General features: G+C 38.6%; 1 protein-coding gene across 5 annotated transcripts in view; it reads right to left on the reverse strand.

Annotated features, from left to right (window-relative positions):
* Window positions 1–20,623, reverse strand: part of STX7 (syntaxin 7) — a 33,561-nt gene that overhangs the window by 4,193 nt on the left and 8,745 nt on the right. For all 5 annotated transcript variants that reach the window (XM_005154742.2, XM_034060990.1, XM_034060991.1 and 2 more), the window contains 6 exons: window positions 6,769–6,838; window positions 4,946–5,036; window positions 3,109–3,246; window positions 2,369–2,421; window positions 1,549–1,642; window positions 181–253 (listed from right to left, as the gene is read on the reverse strand). In XM_005154742.2, coding sequence (XP_005154799.1) covers window positions 181–253; window positions 1,549–1,642; window positions 2,369–2,421; window positions 3,109–3,246; window positions 4,946–5,036; window positions 6,769–6,838 — 519 coding nt within the window. The remainder of the gene's footprint in view (window positions 1–180; window positions 254–1,548; window positions 1,643–2,368; window positions 2,422–3,108; window positions 3,247–4,945; window positions 5,037–6,768; window positions 6,839–20,623) is intronic.

Consider the following 20,623-nt stretch of genomic DNA (forward strand, 5'->3'; position numbering starts at 1 on the left):
AACACACCTTCTTAGTGTATACCCAGTCACCTCAGTCTACCCATTATTAGGTTTCACCTGATTTGCTTTAGCATTGATATTCTCATTAGAGGAAATTTTCCAGCAAAAGAAAGTTCTACACTGCTGCTCTCCAGAGACACATAATAAAAATTTTTCAGAGAATGTTTCAATTGGACTTACCTATCACATCACCTTGCTCATGGATCATCATTCCTAGATCTTTAAAAATTTCATTGATGTCCATAATATCTGCCTGCATGGAAACAATCATTGCATTAACTGACATAACATTCTAATATCTCTGTACATTTAGACACAAATACAGCTCCTCCTCCTCCTGAGTATATATCCATGACTTTCTACACTAAAGGATAAAAAACAAGTTTACTTGGAAGTCTTTTGGTACTACGAGATCAAGTTTACCATAATCAAACTACCTGAGGATAAGTATGCACACAAAGTACACTTTACATCTAAAATGGGACCTCTCATTGTTGAGGGCTTGGCTACACATACACTTGGTATTAGTTTAACTGAAGGGAATGGCTCATGACAACTTTGTTTAAAAGCCCACTTAAACTAATAAAGGCATGTGCAGAAAGTATTTTGTGTTAGTTTTAGCGCACCTATTGAACTAAACACGCACAAATTTCATAAGCATCACAATTCACGGAAATTAGATAGCCAGGCTCTTGCACCGTTATTACACTATCCTATTACCATCTGGTTATAATGAAGTGATAGATGCCAAGTTACTATCCATATGATCTCTTCTTAACTAATGACTGATAGATATTTAATTCGATTTACTGTAAATTAACGTATGGGTGGCAAGGAAGAAATTACTGAAAAATTTATAGATAGAATGGATTTTGTTACATGCATGATACATGCATGACAAACTCTAGTTCCAGCATCTTTCTTATTGATGGCAGAGATGGGTTTTCCCAGAATGGCTGGAAAAATTCATCTTGCCTTCACAGAAGCCTCTTGCTGTCAATATTTCATCACACAACAAGCTTTTTGTGTAGCTTGCATCTAATTTTTTAATGTTTTTAACTTTTTGACAAGCCCTAAATTACAGAAGTTTGAGTGAAACAGAGTATCTCTATATTTCCAGGAACGTTCAGAAAAGCTGCTTACAAAATTAAGATGCTGAACAATACATTAGGAATGACTGTAAGGAGAGGTACAATTTTGCTACATTTATATTCACTGTTTAAAAAGGTTTTGTGATAGCACCTCTATGCTAAAAAACAAAATTATGTGGGGTTGTTTGGGTTTGGTTGTTTTTTCTTGCAATCACACGAGCACTCCCTTATTCCATAACTGACCCACTGAAGTTAAACAGTATTGAAACATAGCTTTCATATAGAAGAGCTCTAATGCACATTTCACATCTAAAGGCAATTATTTGTAGTTTTGAAGGAAAAAAAATACTAACTCCACAAGATTTATGTATGTAATTAATGTTCATGTAACTTTAAAATGTTTTTTTGCTTTGAAAATATTAAAAGCATATTCTGCTGTAAAAAGACTTGTGCTTACCTCAAGCTGCCTAATGGAAGATTCCCTCTCCTGAATAAGACGGAGATCATCTTCTGTAATTTCTTCATCTTGCACTTGTTGTGCCTGTGGTTGACTATCAAACAAAAAAAATCCCCACCCAGAACAGAACAAGCATGGTGAAACACCACTTGGAAGAATGACAGGTAAGTACACAGCACACACTTTATATTATTGGTTAACAAAATGTACATTTTTACCCTTGCCTGTCTAGCTAACAAGGTTAAAAAAAAGGGTCTAAGTAACCTGTTTGGTATAGGAAGTTGGTGTTGCAGCATTGATGTACACAGCATTCAGCTAGCTATCTGGAAATTCCAAGTATAAATACAGAGGCAAAGTTTACATTCATCTGAGGCAAAAGGAAACTAGCCAACAAAAAAGAATCTGAGATCGAGAAGCAGTTCTCAGAGACTATGAAAGCAATGAGAGCTCCCAGTTAACACTGAACCCCTTGTCACACCAGTTTTGCTCTGTTTGTAGGGTGGACTCTGCTTACCTAAGCCTGGGTCTCAGAAAGCCCAAATACAGACTTAGAGCAGCTTAAGGATATGACTAAAGCTGAAACATGGGGTAAAAAAGGGGAGATGTGAACCATTCCTTTTCTTCCCACCTATCCCACTAAAGTCTCTTCTCTACACTTGCCCTATGGAAAAAAGCCCAACTGAACAACCTATCTCAACTCCCTCTAGAAAAAGGTGATTGGTCAGAAGAAATAATTAAAAAAATAAATTGGCAGCTGGCTTCTCTGCAAGCCATTTATTATTCTGAGCTAGGTTAAGACTTATTCACAAATTCAGCCTACCTGTCCCAGGAGACAAGTGTTCGTTCCTTGTAGGTATCTTCAGGAGCACCACCCTACATGATCAGTGTGTAAAAGTATAAATAAAACATTATGGCCCTGAAAAAAGCACTGTCAGCATTTCTACAATGAGTCAATATTACAAGGTTTATAGTAAGTCAGCTTCTTACTGAAACATGATTTAACATGTTCTCATCTGATTTTGCTATATAGCATACATAGCATTTGCATAAAGCTGAAACACAAGCAAAACCATTCAGCTCAGTAACTGCTAAAATTTACAAGTACAGCAATGTGTATTTGGCAGGCAGTGAAAAGGCAAAATAGATATGCTAACAAGGAAAAGCTCAACATCTCAAGCTCCTCAGCATTTCTCCACTGTTACTGCAGAGAAATCTGGCAAGTGATCCTTCCCTGCAGGAAAAAAAAACTATTGATATTAAAAGGTCTAGCAAAAGCATTTTAAAATCTAGTAAAACCTGCCTTTTCAAGATTACACCATGAACCTGGGGGCAGTTCATGCCTTTCTATAACAAAGGCAAGGAAAAAATAACAATTATTAGGGAAGCTGGGGGTGTTATTATGACTTATTTCAGCCTTTACTATAAAATCACATATAGCGCACATTTTGCTGTATTTGGAGTCAGGTATGAGCTTTTGTAAGTAGTGTTGTGGATGCCAGTTTGATGTAGAACACCAACACCACTAAACAAGAGTACAATGGCACATTTTTCGATACTTACAGATACCCTTGAGCTGGCTCTTACTCTGGCTACAAAGTCTTTTTCTTTCTCAGCAGCTTGCCTTTGGAGTCTTTGGAAATTTGTTAGTGCTGTGGTGAACTCTCCAACAAGACGGTCTTTCTGTATTTTTCTTTGACGCTATAGGAGAAAAAGTTTTAACAAGTCAAATGAGCTCAGGCTTTTCAAGGCTCTGCCATTTAAAGGCTGCTCAATGCTAAGCCACATATTCTTGTTCGTTTGTTTGGTTTTCTAAATAGGTGTAATGGAAAGCTGTCTACAAAACCATTTGTATCTGGATGGACAAACCTTTCCTCTGGTATCACAATTTGAGGCTTTTAAAGAGGAAATCAAAGTTTTTATTTTAACAGCTGGAAATGACAAATAGGCAGGAACAAGAAAGCTTCTACCTTCCTTATTATCTGCTGATTATAAAACCTACTGTTTTAGTGTGAAGTGTTTTGAACCTGTGGATGCTAAAATATGCAAAGGTGACTGAATGGGGAGAAGGGTGCAGAAAAGAAAGAACATGGCACTTGACATGTATTTTACATAAATATTGGAAATACATATTGAGCTGCATCCAGAAGGGGGTTCATATGCCCCCAAAGTGCCTAAGAACTGCTATAAAAATACCTGTTCTAACCTTTCAGGCTTTTCTATTATTATTATTATTATTATTATTATTATTATTATTATTTTCTTCTAAGAATGTAGGGAAGGAAAGAGAAATACTGGGCACTCAGGAAAGCCTCTGCCATATTTCCCTAAAGACAAACATCAACCCTTCCTTCCATATTTCTGACAGGCTATAATTTGCCATTCAGCAATCTGTTATTTACAAATTTCATCAGGAGGTAGCTTGGATGAAGATGCTCATGATAAAAGAAGTAAAATTAAGCAGTAAACATCTTACCACCAGTTTTCCAGCTCCAAGACAGAGAAATCATAAAACAAAAAAAAAATTAACCAACTCAAACATGCTTTGCCTGAACTAAAGGTTATATATCAAGACCAAGTACTAACACCTCTATTTGAAGGTTACGGCTTGACAGGATGGGCACACACAGATCATGGCCTGCCATTTGAATTCAGCATTTCAAGACAATTCGTTTTCCTAAAGGCTCCTTGCTAACCAGCCACTGATCAGGCAAGTTGTCTGAATGACAATAACCTGAACACGTTCCAGGGATGCTGTTGCTCTTCCCTTATTTAAGAGACAGATTTTGCAAGGATATGAAACCGTACAGTGGCAGACAGGAGTATGCTAATGACAACAGTCATGTTAACTCCTGACAAGATTTTACACAGACCTGGGAAAGAAGCCATTTAAAGACTACAGGCTGTTTCAGCAACAACTTCTGCCCACCCTTCTTGAAAAAAAGGAAAAGCCTGTGCACAAGACATAGCACATATGCTGACCAGAGTGACACATGTACTGTTCATAATCAAGTTATTTGGACAGTGGGTGAAGAGGACTGGCTGCCTGCCCTGATTCCTTGACTCTGAAAGCAGTCAGAGTGCTTGTAGAGCCAGCATCACTGCAACAGATTACTAAGTGCCCAATTACCTGAAATCACAGGCGCAGTGACAAGGCACAGGCACAAGCCTTGATTCCTACCATTTCAGGCCAACTACCTCATTCCTAAAACATAAAAACAACTTTGGGACAAGTACAGGCTGCAACAGTGTCCCTGTTGTGCAAATATGTCAACTAACAAAGCCCTGCTTTGAAAGCCTGGTGAGAAGCTCAAAAATAGGCATGCAAAACTGAAGTCACTCAAATACTCTACATGAGCCAACATGACAGTCAAACAAGGCGTGCTCTTTGGTTTTATACCTGTTCACTTGTTGCAGGCAAAGATCCAAATTCTTTAATGTGTTTGTCAGTTTCTTTGGCAAGCTGGTTGGTGTATTGCTGCTTCTGTTGCCTAAAACCAGACGCAAAGTTTCATTAGAGACCATTGGGTTACTTTGTTTGAATTTCACTGATTCTCAGAAACACAGCAGTAATAAGCACTTCTCTTAAAGTGCAGGAAGCCATCTTTACTCTGTTCTTCACTGTAAAGGCATGACATCAGGGATTCCAGTTGGGACAGATGCTGAAGAAGGTGTGCTCCTCAGCATGACAGCATCATTACTCACTTTTCAAAACATGCTTTAATGGTCCTTTCGAGGCTATCAATAGTTGGAAACACCTGGTCATTTCCAAATTAGACTAACTACAGGAAACACCACGAAGGCTTAACAAGAGAGATCTATGTTCTCCCATGATACAATAGCTGTGAACTTAGCTGAAAACTTCACTATTTACTAACAGCTTTAACAGTGGTTAAAAAGAAGCCTGTCTTCAACAGCATTGCCTTTTTGGTTTTGTTTTTTTTTTTTTTTGTCTCTTTGCTTTTGATGTTATCAGACACTCCTTTATCAATCTTTGTATTTATTTCCTGGAGCAACTCAAATTCTTTATCTGCTTTTGCATCCTCCTCCCCAGTGTATATAAAAAGGTTTTATCTGAACAGGTACAAGCAAACAATCAATATAAATATTAAAATAACTAAATAACTCTTCAGATAAATGCCAACACGAAAGGAAAGGCCAAATGTTCAGGCAAGTGAAAAATGGACAGATAAAAACCTCAAGAAAGCTTACTATAAATATTACTTCTATAAAGAGACAGGAATATATCCTTCACAATAGTTTCTGTCTTGTTCAGTTGTGAATTTATGCCTAGATTCTATCTGGTTATTGCATAAACTGTACATGTTGATCTTCACCTATTCATGGTCTCCAGCAGGATATCCATGGTGGATTGTACCTGACTAATGTTATGGGCCCTGAATTTAGGCTATTACAAAGCAATATGGATGTTCACACAAAATGAACGGGATGCCTTTGGTCCAATACATACCTCCTACTACTATTCAATGGCCACAGTTCAGCACTGACCATGCTGAAAACTACCAACTGTCTCACCCACAGGGTTAGCACAATACATCAGTTATGCGTGCTTATGATCCTGAGATTAATGTGGTAAAGGAGTTTAATGGAAAAAATTGTACCAGTTCATTAGACCATGAAAGGAAGGGGAGAGCTGTCTCTGTTAGTGACATACTAATGGAAGTCCACCTTCAGGTGACTGAACTATAGCACAGCATCTGCCTTGGAGCCTTATTTCACTTTGCTGTTTTAGTATTTCTGGTACATGTTTATTTTATAGTATTATCCCTTACTGTAGCTTTCATCACTAAAAAGACATTCCCTTCTCTCCCCAGCTATTAGATCTCACAAAAGCCCCCCAGTATATTAATTACCTTGTGAAACTTAGATTTGAAGAGCTGACTGGAGTGAAGTGTATGGATGTTTGTTTTTTAAACAGCGATATTGTTCTGTCACTTTCCCTTGGCTGACATACAGAACAGGTTTTACACATGTATTGATACTGCAGGCAATCTACATGGGCAAAACAGCTGACTCTAGTTTACAGACTATTCAAGATCAATTTTAAAAGGCCCATCCCAACATTTAAGTTTCAAGTATTTCTCTATCCTTGCCTTTCTCGGCGAGATCAAGCACTCTGCTTAACAAAAACCCCACCTCAACACCTACCCGGAGACTGTTTACAATTCAATGAAATTAAACCTTTTCATGTGAAGTACTCACAGCTGTTGCCTCAACTCAGGTGTGTCTTGTGGTGTTCCAAGCTGATGTAGTATTCTTTGTATTTCAGCAGCTGTTTGTGAAGAGGAAGAGAAATCTTAATGGGGCATGGAGAATTCCCCACTTAATTTTATGCATTTTTGCTTGACAAACCTAAGGACAAAATAGGTGACAGAGACTGATACTCAAGAGTTTTTCAACCTACTACAAAGACTCCACTCAAGAAGTCCCAGAACAACTAGTGAATGGTTTATGAGCAGTCAAAAGCCCAGAGCTTCTTAGAAAGGATAGAAATGTATTCAAGTGTCTAGGCAGAAACAGACAATTTAAAAATCAGTTAAAAATGTAATTATAGTAAGTATAAATCTAGCCTTTTAATATTAATTGTTACAATAAGCAGACCAATTCTGATGCTGGTTTAACCATGTTTTGCACATGTAATTTTGAAAAGCCACACTAAAGACTGCCATGAGATTATCATACACAAATTTTTCAGAACCAGTGCACTAATGAAGAGACAATGACAAAGGATTTAGGGGCTTAAAGTACATTAAAATAAAAAAATAAATAATTGGGTACCAAGGTTTAAACTGCAATTTTGGAATCCTTAGTTTTAAATGTGCGATACAAATCACCAATGATTTTTCACTGCATTTCATAAAATATATTACTTCTGAACTGCAAGAAGTGGCACATCATTTGAGTCTTATATCCAGCCTAATATATTTAACAGTCCCATGAGAAAGCAAGGAAAAAAACAAGATGCTTCAAGGATATGCAGTTTATCACACTGCAAAACAAGTATCCTCTATGCCTTTTCCTTTATTTAACACCTTCACATGTTCTAAAACAAAATAATAAACATGCAAAACAACTTTTTTTTGCTTGACCTCAGCTAGGAGTAGACTTGTCCTCCCTGTATTTCTGTGGCCCTCTCCAGGCAGACTGGTATATCACAGTCAGTAGAAAACATGATAGTATGTTATTATGTGGGATCCTCAGTTGATACATTTTTTTTCCTAAATACAGTTAAATTTCAGTAATCTCTAAGCAATGAAGAAAACCTTAAAACAATCAAACAAAAAAACCCAAACAAAATAACTAAGTATTTTTCCATACACTGCGGAAGAGATCTGTAACAGACAATTTCAGTTATAAGGAAGTTACCTGTGTTAAGCATGTAGATAGAACTGGAATTCCTCAGCAAGTTTTTAGTAATACTATTAATTCTAATTTTTGTTTCAGAACAAGTTTCCAGTGAATTAGATAATATTGGATGTCGACAACTGTTATAGCAAATTCCTTCTGAACACACCAGGTAATGAACATATCAAAAAAAGGGGAAAGTTTGTACCTAATTTTTTCATGAGATAAAAATCAAATACTTCAAATTTCTTTGGGGGAATTGAGTGGACACAAGCTGCTAAAAGAATTACTGAAGGGAACAGCACTGTCAGGTGGGTTTCACACAAAGTGTATTTTAATTAAGTTGAAAGCAGCAAATCATAAGTGAAAACTTTGGAATTTTGCCTACAGTTGCCCCCTTCCACAAGCACCAGCCCTTCTCTGAGTGGTGGAGGCCTCCTGCCTGCTGGGACCTGGGAACTGTCCAGCTCAGCACACTTCTCCTTAGCAACTGGTGCTGATTACAAGTACTGATAAACGCAGACATTGGGCAAGTCAGCCTTCTTTTTATGTTCAGTGTAATGCATTGTTTTAACAAAAAAAAGATGATAACTGGCTGGCATTATTTTTGGCAGAGATAGCTGGGTTTATTCAGCCTAGAGAAGTCTCAGGGGAGACCTTATCATCATGTTCCAGTATTTAAAGGGTGGCTAAAAAGAAGATAGAGACTCTCTTTTTACGAGGAGTCACACAGAAAAAGATGAGGGGTGGTGGGCATAAGTCACTCCCAAGAAGATTCCAACTCAAGAGGAAAGTTTTTCACAATGAGAACAATTCCTCACTGGAATAATCTCCCCAAGGAAGTGTTGGATTCCCCAGCACTAGAGACTTTTAAGATTGAGCTAGACAGGGTGCTGGGACATCTAGTCTAGGTCATGCTTTGACTAGAAAGGTTGGGCTAGATGATTCTTGAAGTCCCTTCCAACCTGGTGTTCTATGAATCTAATATCTGTAAAACTGAACATAAATTGTCCTTTGTGCCAAGGCACTGTCCCCTCTAATTCAAGAGAGCAGAGATGTGATTCTATATGTACTTTTACTAGGAGAATTCAGAAGAACCAACCAAACAACACCCCAAAAGCAACAACAACAGCAACAACAAAAAAACACCACCCCCCCCCCCCCCCCAAACCCACAAAAAACCCAACGCAAAACAAACTGCAAGCAGTTCGTTAGCAGCCGCTTTTCAGACAGAAAAAGTATCGGTGTGTCCTATCGCCACCTAGAGATGTATTAGTTAAGTGCAAATAAAGAAAATACAGGGTTTTGTTTTAAACAAAGGCTCTCACTCGAATAACCTCTGAAACAAAGCCTATACTTACAATATTTGCATTCACAGTTAGATACACATCCCTCCTTTAAAACTAAACACAAGCAGATAATTGAGGGAAAACTAAAAGACAGCAGCACATAGCTGTTCAGCAACACGATTCCAGGCAGAGGGAAGTTCATTCCAGCTCAGATCAGGATTCAAGAATGCAGCACAAAATTCAAATACATTTTACCAAAAAGCCTATTAAGTCTGCATCAATATCAAAAGATGTTAACAGGATTTCAAAGCTCAAAGCAAAAAAAAATAAATCAGTTAAAGGGGAAAAAAAACTAAACAAAGCACTGATTTTTCTGGGCTTCCTGTAAAGTTAGCATTTTCCACCTTAACCTTTCACAGTAAAGCTATTATTCAGAAAAAAAGCATTTCTGTTCTTTTTTTTTTTTTGTTCATATGAAGTACACTGCATTAAAAAGTGAAATACTGCTTATTCAAGTAAGCAAATGAAAAAAAAGGTGCAGCAGTATAAGTAAATTTGGGCCAACAATCTTCAGCAGCACTCCTGAGGCTGTCTTCATACAAGGAAAAAAACAAGCTGGAAGAACCAGTATGACACAGAAAAATTAGAGAAGCTGACCTTCCCAAAAATCTTGATTTACAGTACACACCTGCAGGTTGATGAGTTAAAGAAATCCATCCTTTGTACTTCTTTATATTAATATAAACATGATGGAGTGTATACAGGATAGAAAAAAGTACATCTTTATAGTCTTCCAGTTTTTTTGGTTTGGCCTGTTTTGTTGTTTTTTTTTTTTTTAACAGATTTCCTACTGTAGCTACTACTTTTTCAGACATTTGATACAACACTATGCATATTATCAGAAAACCACCTAAACTACAGATATTTGTCCAGACCCATGAACTCATACATCTTTACTGATAAAAACAAAACTTGAAATAGGCAATAAGACACTACCACCTGGATCACAGATGTAAGGTGTTTTGCTCCCTCATATATATAGAATCATAGAACAGTTAGGGTTGGAAAGGACCTTAAGATGCCACGGGCAGGGACACCTCACACTAAACCATATCACCCAAGGCTTCATCCAACCTGGTCTTGAACACCACCAGGGATGGAGCATTCACAACCTCCCTGGGCAACCCATTCCAGCACCTCACCACCCTAGCAGTAAAGAATTTCTTCCTTATATCAAGTCTAAATCTCTGCTGTTTAAGTTTCAACTCGTTACCCCTTGTCCTATCACTACAGTCCCTAATGAATAATCCCTCCCCAGCATCCCTGTAGGCCCCCTCAGATACTGGAAGGCTGCTATGAGGTCTCCACACAGCCTTCTCTTCTCCAGGATGAACAGCCCCAACTTTCTCAGCCTGTCTTCATATGAAAGGTGCTCCAGTCCCCTGATCATCCTCATGGTCCTCCTCTGGACTTGTTCTAACAGTTCCATGTCCTTTTTATGCTGAGGGCACCAGAACTGCACACAATACTCCAAGTGAGGTCTCACGAGAGCAGAGTAGAGGGGCAGGATCACCTTATTTGACCTGCTGGTCACACTTCTTTTGATGCAGCCCAGGATACGGTTGGCTTTCTGGGCTGTAAGTGCACACTGCTGGCTCATGTTCATTTTCTCATTGACAAACACCCCCAAGTCCTTCTCAGCAGGGCTGCTCTGAATCTCTTCTCTGCCCAACCTGTAGCTGTGCCTGGGATTGCTCCGACCCAGGTGTAGGACCTTGCACAGCTTGCTGAATTTGATTCAGAGCTTTGAAACTTCTTAGACAAAAGCGAATATCCCTTCCTTTTCTCAAGGGAAAAGCAGAGTAGCTTTAGTCTCTCCTCCCAAAGGTTAAACTGTAGAAGCACCTCTGCTGGCTCACTCTACAGCCCCATCTGGGAAACAAGAAAAGAGAGGATCCTGGCACTGAAGAGCAAAACCGCTGGAAACCTGGGCTTCTTTTTTTCATTAAGCAAAGACTCCTTATTTCCCAGCTTCATTGCTGATCGTGGTATTTATAAGGGTATTGCCTCCCTCGTTTAACCAGCTTTTTGCCCCTGGACAAGGAATTCATGTTGGCATGTCAAAGCACCTGGCAGCTGGTTTGATGCCTCTCAATCCATCAGTAATGTTCAAGTTTCCCAGAGAGCCAAAGGCTTAGGCCCAACTCACAAAGTCCTAGTTCTGTGCTATAAACATACTGGTAACAATGAGGGACCAAAGATCAGAGTACAGTTTCGATGGTTTCCTAGGTTACCTCATTCTTTAGATATTCACCCTTCCCAATTCTTCTAATTTCCCAAGGAGCTTTAAAAGACAGGAGTAATATGACTACCAAAGGTCCCTCCTGGGCATTACCAATCCTGTAACAGCATCTGAATAGATCTTGTGCATGATTTTAATCCATTTCAGTGCAAAGTCTGACAGCTTCCTTGGGTATGTACAGCTAGCTGCTGGACTTTGCTCAGGAGCTGCAGAAGGGCACATACTGTGTGCATGCAGGCATTCTGCACCAGTCACCAGGATATCACAAAAGCCTCCATCAGAGGCATGCACACTCCTGCAGCCACTTCTACACTGAAGATCAGGGTAGATGTTTGCATATAATGAAGATCCACAGCTCTTTCAAGGCTCATACTGAAAGCTGCAGTAGCTGTACCTTGCCAGCTTTGGGCTGGCTACGAGGCACCACAGAAGACAAGTCCCCACTAGGTACTGGGCAGCACAGCAATCAGGGTACATGATAGCATGCAAGCAAAGTGAATTTTCTCCGAACAATTGCTATCTCACATGCAAAAGAAAATAATCTCACTTTTTCCACCTGAAACTTAGTCTTACATTATAAAGAACCAATACTGCATTAGTAACAAGACTTTTCACTTATCTTTGTGGCATTCCTGGTCTAGATGTCATAATACATAACTATTAGCTGATGAAAGCTATTCGGCTACACTCAGGTCTGTCACATGCTCAGGAACAGGTCAAACACAGTTAATGATGAGCCAGAGAAACAATTAAAACCTAACCTGAATTCCTACAGAGAAAACTATTTAAGACTCAGCTCATATTTGGTTTTACTTGGCCAAACAGTTGTTTCATTTCTAATCAGTGTTTCCTCTAGTCAGAAAGAAAAAAAAAAAGGGGGGGGGGGGGACGACGGACGGACGACAGGAAAAAATACTCTCTTATGTATAAGGCTGCTTTTCTCAAAATTACTTACAGAAGTAGCAAGATTCACAGTGGAAAGATTCACATTTTTTAACAGGTAGGAATATTTGAGAAATATGTTTGTCCAGATCTGCAAAATATACTGCTTTTTCCTTAGGTAAAAATGTATTTCATATACTGGATCACACACTGTCCTTGCTTAACAGCTGGCTTTTAGCTGGCTAGGAATAAGTTTCATCTCCTTTCTCCTCATCTTTCCTTGTTTTTCAGTTGGCTCTGCAAGGCTGGTCCACTACCAGAAGTAAATCCATGTTCATGTGGATTGGACATGAAGATGTTTAAGATCACACAGGAAGTTTCAAACTTAAAATAAAGAAACAAGTAAATTAATACAATGAAGACCAAAACACAAAAAACTTCTTGCCTCTAAGAACATAGGAGCAAACAGTCTTATCCCCATCTAAGAATCAATAATCACTGTACAGGCTGCTACACTACAGTACTGTTGCAGAATTAAAGGTGAAAAGTCCGTTTCAGTAAAATCCTGTGTTTGAATGTTTGAAAGGCAAAGAACTAAAAGGAGGGAAATTAAGAAGAGACTGTGAGTCACCCACCTTCTCTGGCAGGACTGAGAAGGTCCAAGCACCACATTGAGACAAGGGAAACTGAGGATGGTCTTTCAATGCTTATCAATAACTCTAGCTACAGGAAAGAAGCTTTCCCAGGTTACCTACAATCAACTGTCTTCCTATCTCAACCTCAATTCTACTTAATGTTTGAAAAACCTAACTTTAAACCCCCCAGTGGTGATGACCAAGCTTGTTGCAGCTTCACAACTGGAGAGTGACATAACACATAATCCACAGGGTTCTAAAAAGAAGGGTACAACACAGAAGCATAAAACTGGGCAGGAAAGTATGTTTAATAAATTCTACTTGTTCCTCTGCAGCCTGGAAACTCACTTCTTACTGGGGTGGTCAAGACTCTGTTAAAGCCATCCAGCTACAGTTTCCTTCAGTGCTACAATCCAAGCCAGACCCACCACCTTGAGTAGTTTCGGGAAGCTACAGTCTAACACTTTTCACAGGAAATGTGGCACCCATTGGGTGTGTATGGAAAAATACCAGCACCAATATGAGTAACTAACACCAAGGCATTGTACTGTGAAGGACAAGAACCAGACAAGCAGGCAGGGCACGTACAATGAAACCTGCCCTTCAGAACAGCAAGATTTGGGACCTGTCATAGGAAGGAGTAGCAAAGCAGTGTTCGAACCAGCAGCTACAGCTGCTCCTGAATATTAACTGTAATGGTGAAAGTACCCCCCATGTATTTTCTTAAATATGGACAGATAGTTTTAGTCACTGCCTAAGGTTCACAGAACGAAAACAAACAATGGGAATTAAAAGTCATTGATTTCCAGTCATATTCCTAGCTTCTGAACCCAAACAGAATAAACAGAATCAGCAAAGTGCTCCTTTGTGGCACCAAATGCAAAGTCTGCTCCACATTAGGCTCAGGCTCAGCTATGGCTTCATGAGGCAAATAAGCAGTGAATACACTACCAGCACAGTCGCTACAAATACTCTGTCAAAGACCTTACACGGGCTGCCACCAATTGGGTAAACATGAAGAAACTTCCTAGTCGTTTCCAGCTGAACAAGTGAGTCAACTGCACATCCAGTTGCAGATTAAGTTGTGTGGAATCTAATAAACTTCAGAGTCACTTCAGAGCAGGTTACTGGAATAGAAGAATTATTTGTAAGAATTACACCACATCAAACTGCTCTTGCCTGGGGACAGCAGACTTCCTAAATTTATTCAGATTCAATTCAATGTGTTTTCCTTCTGCACATCAATAGAGGGTACTTGACTAAAGATGAACAGAGACTGCAGAAAACATTTCTGGATCAATCTTTTATAAAAGCTGTTGCACATAGCAACCTAAGATAGTTCCAATAGATTCAGTAGATTTAAACTTAATGTATAAGCATAAGTTCCTCTTCAAAGCTACTAGTGTAGTTCACAATACAATTTTAAATAAATCACAATGCCACTGTGCTAACCCTACTTTAACCAAGGGTAACAGTTTACTAGAGAATTCAAATCTAGGACATCAGCTTAATAAAAAGCTCACCTAACTGGAATCAAGTATCTAAAAAAATCAATAACTTGGTTTTAAGTTATTTCTTTTATTCTGTCATAACTCAGTATACAATACTAATTATTCTAGAACAGGATAACACATTGGCACAGAGAAACAGAGTAACTGAAGTATGTGTGGGAAGGAGAAAATAATGTTAAGATGAAGATGAAAAATGTCATCAGAGCTCTGAAGACTAAAGACTCATTAAGCATAGAAGAGTGGGAAAACACAAAGTCTTTTACCCTTTCCTTTAGGATTTTATTAGAGCTTCTAGCATTTCTGAATAGAATCATGAACCCAAGCGACCAGGAACACCACTGACAATGCCTGGAGTTCAGAATCTGCCTTCAGTTTTTCAATGCTGTTGTAATTATTCCATGATAACATTCTACCATCTGCAGTGCCTTTCAAGGACACTGTGAAGTGGGACTGAAGTAGTGCCTGTTCTCCTAATGTGGGTGTAGGGCACACTAAATACACATTGCATAAGTGCATAATAACTGATCATGTAATCAATTGCTACTGCTCAGCCAAGGGGAAGTCATTAAATCAAGTTACAATCACTTTTTATTTAATATCTTAAAGTGTTCATGGTAACTCTGTGAAGCACTGAAAACTGAACTTTTCTCTAAAGAATACCAATAGCTTATTAAATTATGAAAATGACACATGATTCTGCAGTAAACAGTAACTGCACAAACATCATAAACCCAACCCACCTACACGAAGAAAGCCATTTTTTTTAAGAGGCCAGTTCACTAATACAGGAAGCTAACTCAGGAGCTCTTTAGTCCCCACCTTGCTCAGACTAGTTAACTAAGGCAATGCAAAACTGTAGGATAAGGAAAAAAATTTGCCCACACTGACATAGATAGCATGTTGAGGTGTCCATGGAAGACCCATTTTTCACTCTATTCTGCTGCTAGCATCGATAAACACCTGTCCCTCTTGTGCAGTGTCACACACATAAGACACTCTTTCATATGTCAATTTCCATAGAAACAAAATATTTTTAACAAACAAAACACCAAAAATATTAACAGTATTCTCTAAATTCATTAAAAATATATAAAAAACCCAAACCTGTGAAGCATACTACCTTAAGAATATATGCCACTTTATGCAGTACAAAGCCCTCAGGAACAGCATGCAAATAATTTTCAGAAATAGTTTATTTCTAAAAGAACTGTGGGTTTTATGAGCCCACCTCATTTTGAAAGACCCGAAACACCTGAATTTCTCCTCCTATTATACTCCATATATAAATTACGACTTGTGCATGTAGCAGATTCAAGTACAATGCCTCAGCCTTAAAAAACCTAGAAAATGGAATATGGAGGACCATAAATGGGTGCTTAAAACACCTAATTAACCAGCCTTTTCCTGAAATTTTATCCTAAATCCAAGAAACCCTCCTGACAACAGCTACAATAATAACAAAAGATTTGTTCCAACCAGTGTTCCCACAGTTAAATTCTAGTTAACTGCAGCTGGCAATATAATTGTTAAAAGTCTCAAACTACTTTAAGCCTATTTGCTTTAAAACCACACTTGTACCAAACCGCAGTTTAAATATAGACAAAACAGAATCTTGTTTTTATACCGGTTCAGATTTCAACACTTCAGTGATTCCATTTACTTTTCACTCTCCCATTTGCATCCTTCTCTAGTTAAAGAATTATCATGTGAAACTGTTGGTGTTACAAACACAGTGGCAGACATGGTTTTTCATCAGTGTTTAAGCCTGTTGCAGCTGAATATTTTAGCTACTTATCAAGCTTAAACCACAATAAAAAGGCACATATCAGAACTCTAATATTCTTCAGGGCTTATTTTATGCTTACAATTTTCTACAGTTACATAATATGAAAGGGAAACTTGTATGATTAATGTAATTCAACTCCCATTTTAACAATATTCAGTGAAAATACTGGCTTATAGAAAATTTGGGATGCAACAGAAATTGGACTAACTCTCTGTTACATGGCACAGTGATCTCTGTTGGCTGAAGCTGACCTTCTGGGAATATGCTCTATATGAACTGATGTTTGGGGTACCTCAATGAACAGAAAGTCAGCAGAAAGCACGAGTCCTTAGGTGAAAGAATCTTTCAAAGCCAGGCAGATTTCCCATAGTCATATGTGGATTGTGGCTAGTGAATTATATGTACTTATTTATTTAATCTTGCAGTACTCAAAGCATACGTTTCTCCAGCTGGGCTGATTTTCAGTGTGCTTGAACAACTCAAATGTATCACTGACCTTGCCAATAGTGAGCAAGGGTAGATTATGCCATCCTTACTGACTTCACTATCACTGCACAAAATCCTTCCACAACCTTTATAAACTGGAGGAGCTGGGAAGGAAGGGGTAGGAAGGCAATATGGATGCCTCACTTCAGTTAGCATAGTTTCTATAACTTCGAGTACAATTAGAAAAGCAGAAATCCCTAAAACTTAAAGACTGGGTGTAGTTTATCCAAGCCAGACTTTGTTCTGTGTTTCCAAGCAAAAAACAATATTCCAAACTGTTTCTAAACCAAAGCTTGGCTTAAGATGTCAGTGGAGGCATGACAGTTACCTTAATTATCTGTCTAGGTTGTAGTGTTCTTACTTTCTTCAGGGACTGCACTGAATGACATATGCAGTAGCTACAAAGAAAATACTACAAGCAAAGCAAAACAAAGGTATATAAGTCTGCTTCCTCAATGACCCATGCATGGGAGAAAGACTAGAGAAGTAATATGTGGGTGGAGGAAAAACCACAGCTGGTTACTTCTTCTTGCACTTTCTGTCAGAGGCACAAATTAAATCTTCCCAGCTAGGCAGGAAGCTCCTACTCCTCTAATGATATCCTACAATGGTGGAGTTGTCCCTGCAGATGAATGCAATTCCCATTTTGCTGCCTCTTAGGAATATCTTTTTAAACAAAATACTTTCCTTTGTTTGGCCTCACAGAGAATCTATTCTAAAAAGATGCAGAAAGCTGTCAGATTTCAAAGAACTGCTCCCCTTCATCTTCACAGTTGTAAGAAGTCTGAAATTAGCATTTTAAAGCTTTTCAATTGGGCTTTTTGTTTGCTTTAGTGATTCTACCTTCATCTTTTCCATTTGTTGAAAGATCAGATATCCTAACGTACAACTTGTTACATGTGCTTCAAGAAGAGGAGGAGGAGGAAAAAAACATAGGGAAAAAAGAAAAAATGGACTCATACTCTTATCCTACTAGGCATATCCTATATGGCAAATTAACATGCCTGGTAGAAATACAGATTTGCAAGCAGGCAGGACTTGTTTTGCTAAATTAAAAATAATAAAAATTATATATATTTTCCTAGCTAATCTTGTTTCTGTGCATCACACTCATTCCCTGTCTATTCATTTCCTGTAAACAAGTGACCAACAGGCAATATTTCAAGGAAATACTGAAGCAAGGCTTTGAGACTTCTCTCAAGTTAATTGCAACTGCCATTAAGCTGCCACATAAGTGAAAGTGCAACATATGAAATCCAGTTCTGGAACTACTGCTCCTTCAGTAAATACTGATTAAAACACCTTGATAATAAGTTCTCCATCTGAAAGCCCAGGCAGGTTGAAGTGCTACACCCTGCATTAGTCTCTATATTTCTGTCCTTCATATTCAGAAAGTTAGGGACAAACCTCAGCCATCTTTAAATTCATATTTCAAAAGTCCAACACAATGTGTGTAATCTTGTTTTATAATCAGATAAAAGATAAGCCTGGAATGAGAATTATGCTTACTTTGTATCAGATTCCAGACAGACTTTCAAACCTTAATCATAAGTTTTGTTCTAGTAAGACAGAAATTTAGCAGCTGCCTAAGTCTAAGAGGTGCCAAAGCTCATTATACACTTCTTTGGTTTTATTATTTAAATCTGAAGTTTCCCTAGCTGTTTGCATATCTGCTTCTCATCACTGTTAACCCAGACCTGAAATCAAACCAGTGAGACATGGCTTGCAGGCATCACTAACCTCACCAAGCTTCAGCACACAACACTGCAACTCATACAAGCACATGTGATTCAGGCTCCCCAGGTTTTACCACACTGCTCAAAGACAGTCACATGGATTCTCTAAGAATGCTAGCAGTGACTCTGAGAGCCTAACTGTCCTTCACCTGACTGAGGCCTGCTGCTCTACACTGGATGTTAAGAACTGTCTTAAGTTTTGCAATTCCAGCTGCTCAGTGGAACACTTTCAACAAAAGTCATGGAAAAATGCTCCCTAAATCTCACCTCAGAGGTGTTGTGATAAAACATGAGTTCCAGGCTGAGGAAAATAGAATCCATTCCCTAGATGTTGTTAAGTGATGTTATAAGCACTTACTTGTGCAGAAATGCTGGAAACACAAGGCAGACCACTGATGCTTGTTTAAAGAACAGCTGAAAGAACCTTCTTTTCATAGAATGCTCTGGGGTTTGGGATACCAAACATACATAGGTGCCCTCCTGGCTTAAATTTCCAGGAGAACTCAGAGTGCAGACAATAGTGTATGCTGCTTCCCATTAGCTAGCGGTTATATTGTCAAAGTCCTAAGAATGCCTCACCAACAGCTTCTCCTCCAAAGAAACTCTTAACAGCCCACTACAGCTAGCACTGTAGTAGTCCACCAGCACTTCAGGCAAGGCAGAAGCAATTTACAACTCTTAACATATCTTCAACATAACAATCAACTGCATGGCTGGATCAACAAAGAGATCAATAAAATCTGCTCTTGAAAGTTAAAATGGTGCTAAGCTACACCAGCTGCTACCAGATACACATACATAGGTCCACTCTATTAACACAGAATAACCCAAACCAAAACCACTATCTTGCAACTGATTTAATTCTGGAAATGGTGTGCTAAACCAGCATAGAGATGAGCTTTGCTTGTCAATCAGTTAGAGTGGGTACATAAACTAGGAAATAAAAGTATTAATACAACAGCAGTGTCACAGTATTAAATATAAGATATTTAATACATATATTTAATCTTGTATGTGTATGGCATATTTAAAACAGAATCAGAAAAAAAAAACCCAGATCAAATGTATTACTTGGAGGGTGTGTGTGTGTAGTAATTCAAACTTGAAGAAATGTTATGGTAAAGATTGTTGTTCTGACCAATACTACTTCCTATAAAACTGGTGTATTATGAAACCTCAGCAGCACAGTGTTGTCTAATATAGGAAGTTGTTTTTTATTTCTCCCAAAAGTTAAAGAGCCAGCTTCTAGCTGGACAAGACAGCTTTCAACTAATCTGCATTTCATCTATATCTCTGTAGTGGTATTCACAGTTTGCTTGCATTTTAGAAGTGTGAATTAGATTTGAGGGCCCCCTGAAAGGGTTTGCTGATTTGAAATGAAACTTTCTCACTCTATTAATCTCACTTGGAAAACAAGTGTATTTACACAACACCAGGTTAACCAAGAAAATTTCAGATGTGTTGAGGCATCTCACAGATCCTAAGCATTTCTGGACAGAAGTGCAAAATCAAATCAAATGCTTAAAGAGAAAAACATGGATTTTGGGTCAAGACGCCCGTTTCTTATTCCTTCCTAACCAAGATCATAAATTGCAGTCTAAGAGACACCTGCTTAGCACCTGACTAGAACTATAGGGCCCCTAAGCTTGTAGGTTTGTCCTCATTTGACCTGGAAGCTCCCACAGCTCAAACCCTCCACCATGAAGGTGGACAGGTACTACATATGGGAACAAAATAGTTAGAAAAGAGTACATAAGCCCTTGGAGAGCTCAGTCTAAGAAACATGTCCAGCATATTGATAGGATTCAGATCCTCATAAAATCTACCAGAGGGGAATGGACTACAAGAAGAACTGAGTTGTTACAGTTCAGGTTCTTACAGTTAACTTCTTACAGTTAAGGTCTACAGAAAAGCAAGGGATGGAATCCAGTTGTGTACACCTACCTGTCCTAGAAAAGTGCTTGATTGGACCTTCTGAAGGCAAAGCTCCTGTTTCTAAAGCTATGCAGCAGTGAAGCCAACAGAGATTTGGACTCGGGTCTTGGAATGGCAGAAGCACCTGTCTATTGCTCAGACTTCTCAACT

This window comes from Melopsittacus undulatus, chromosome 3 (genome assembly GCF_012275295.1).
Source record: "Melopsittacus undulatus isolate bMelUnd1 chromosome 3, bMelUnd1.mat.Z, whole genome shotgun sequence".
In the NCBI taxonomy this organism is placed as follows: Eukaryota; Metazoa; Chordata; class Aves; order Psittaciformes; family Psittaculidae; genus Melopsittacus; species Melopsittacus undulatus.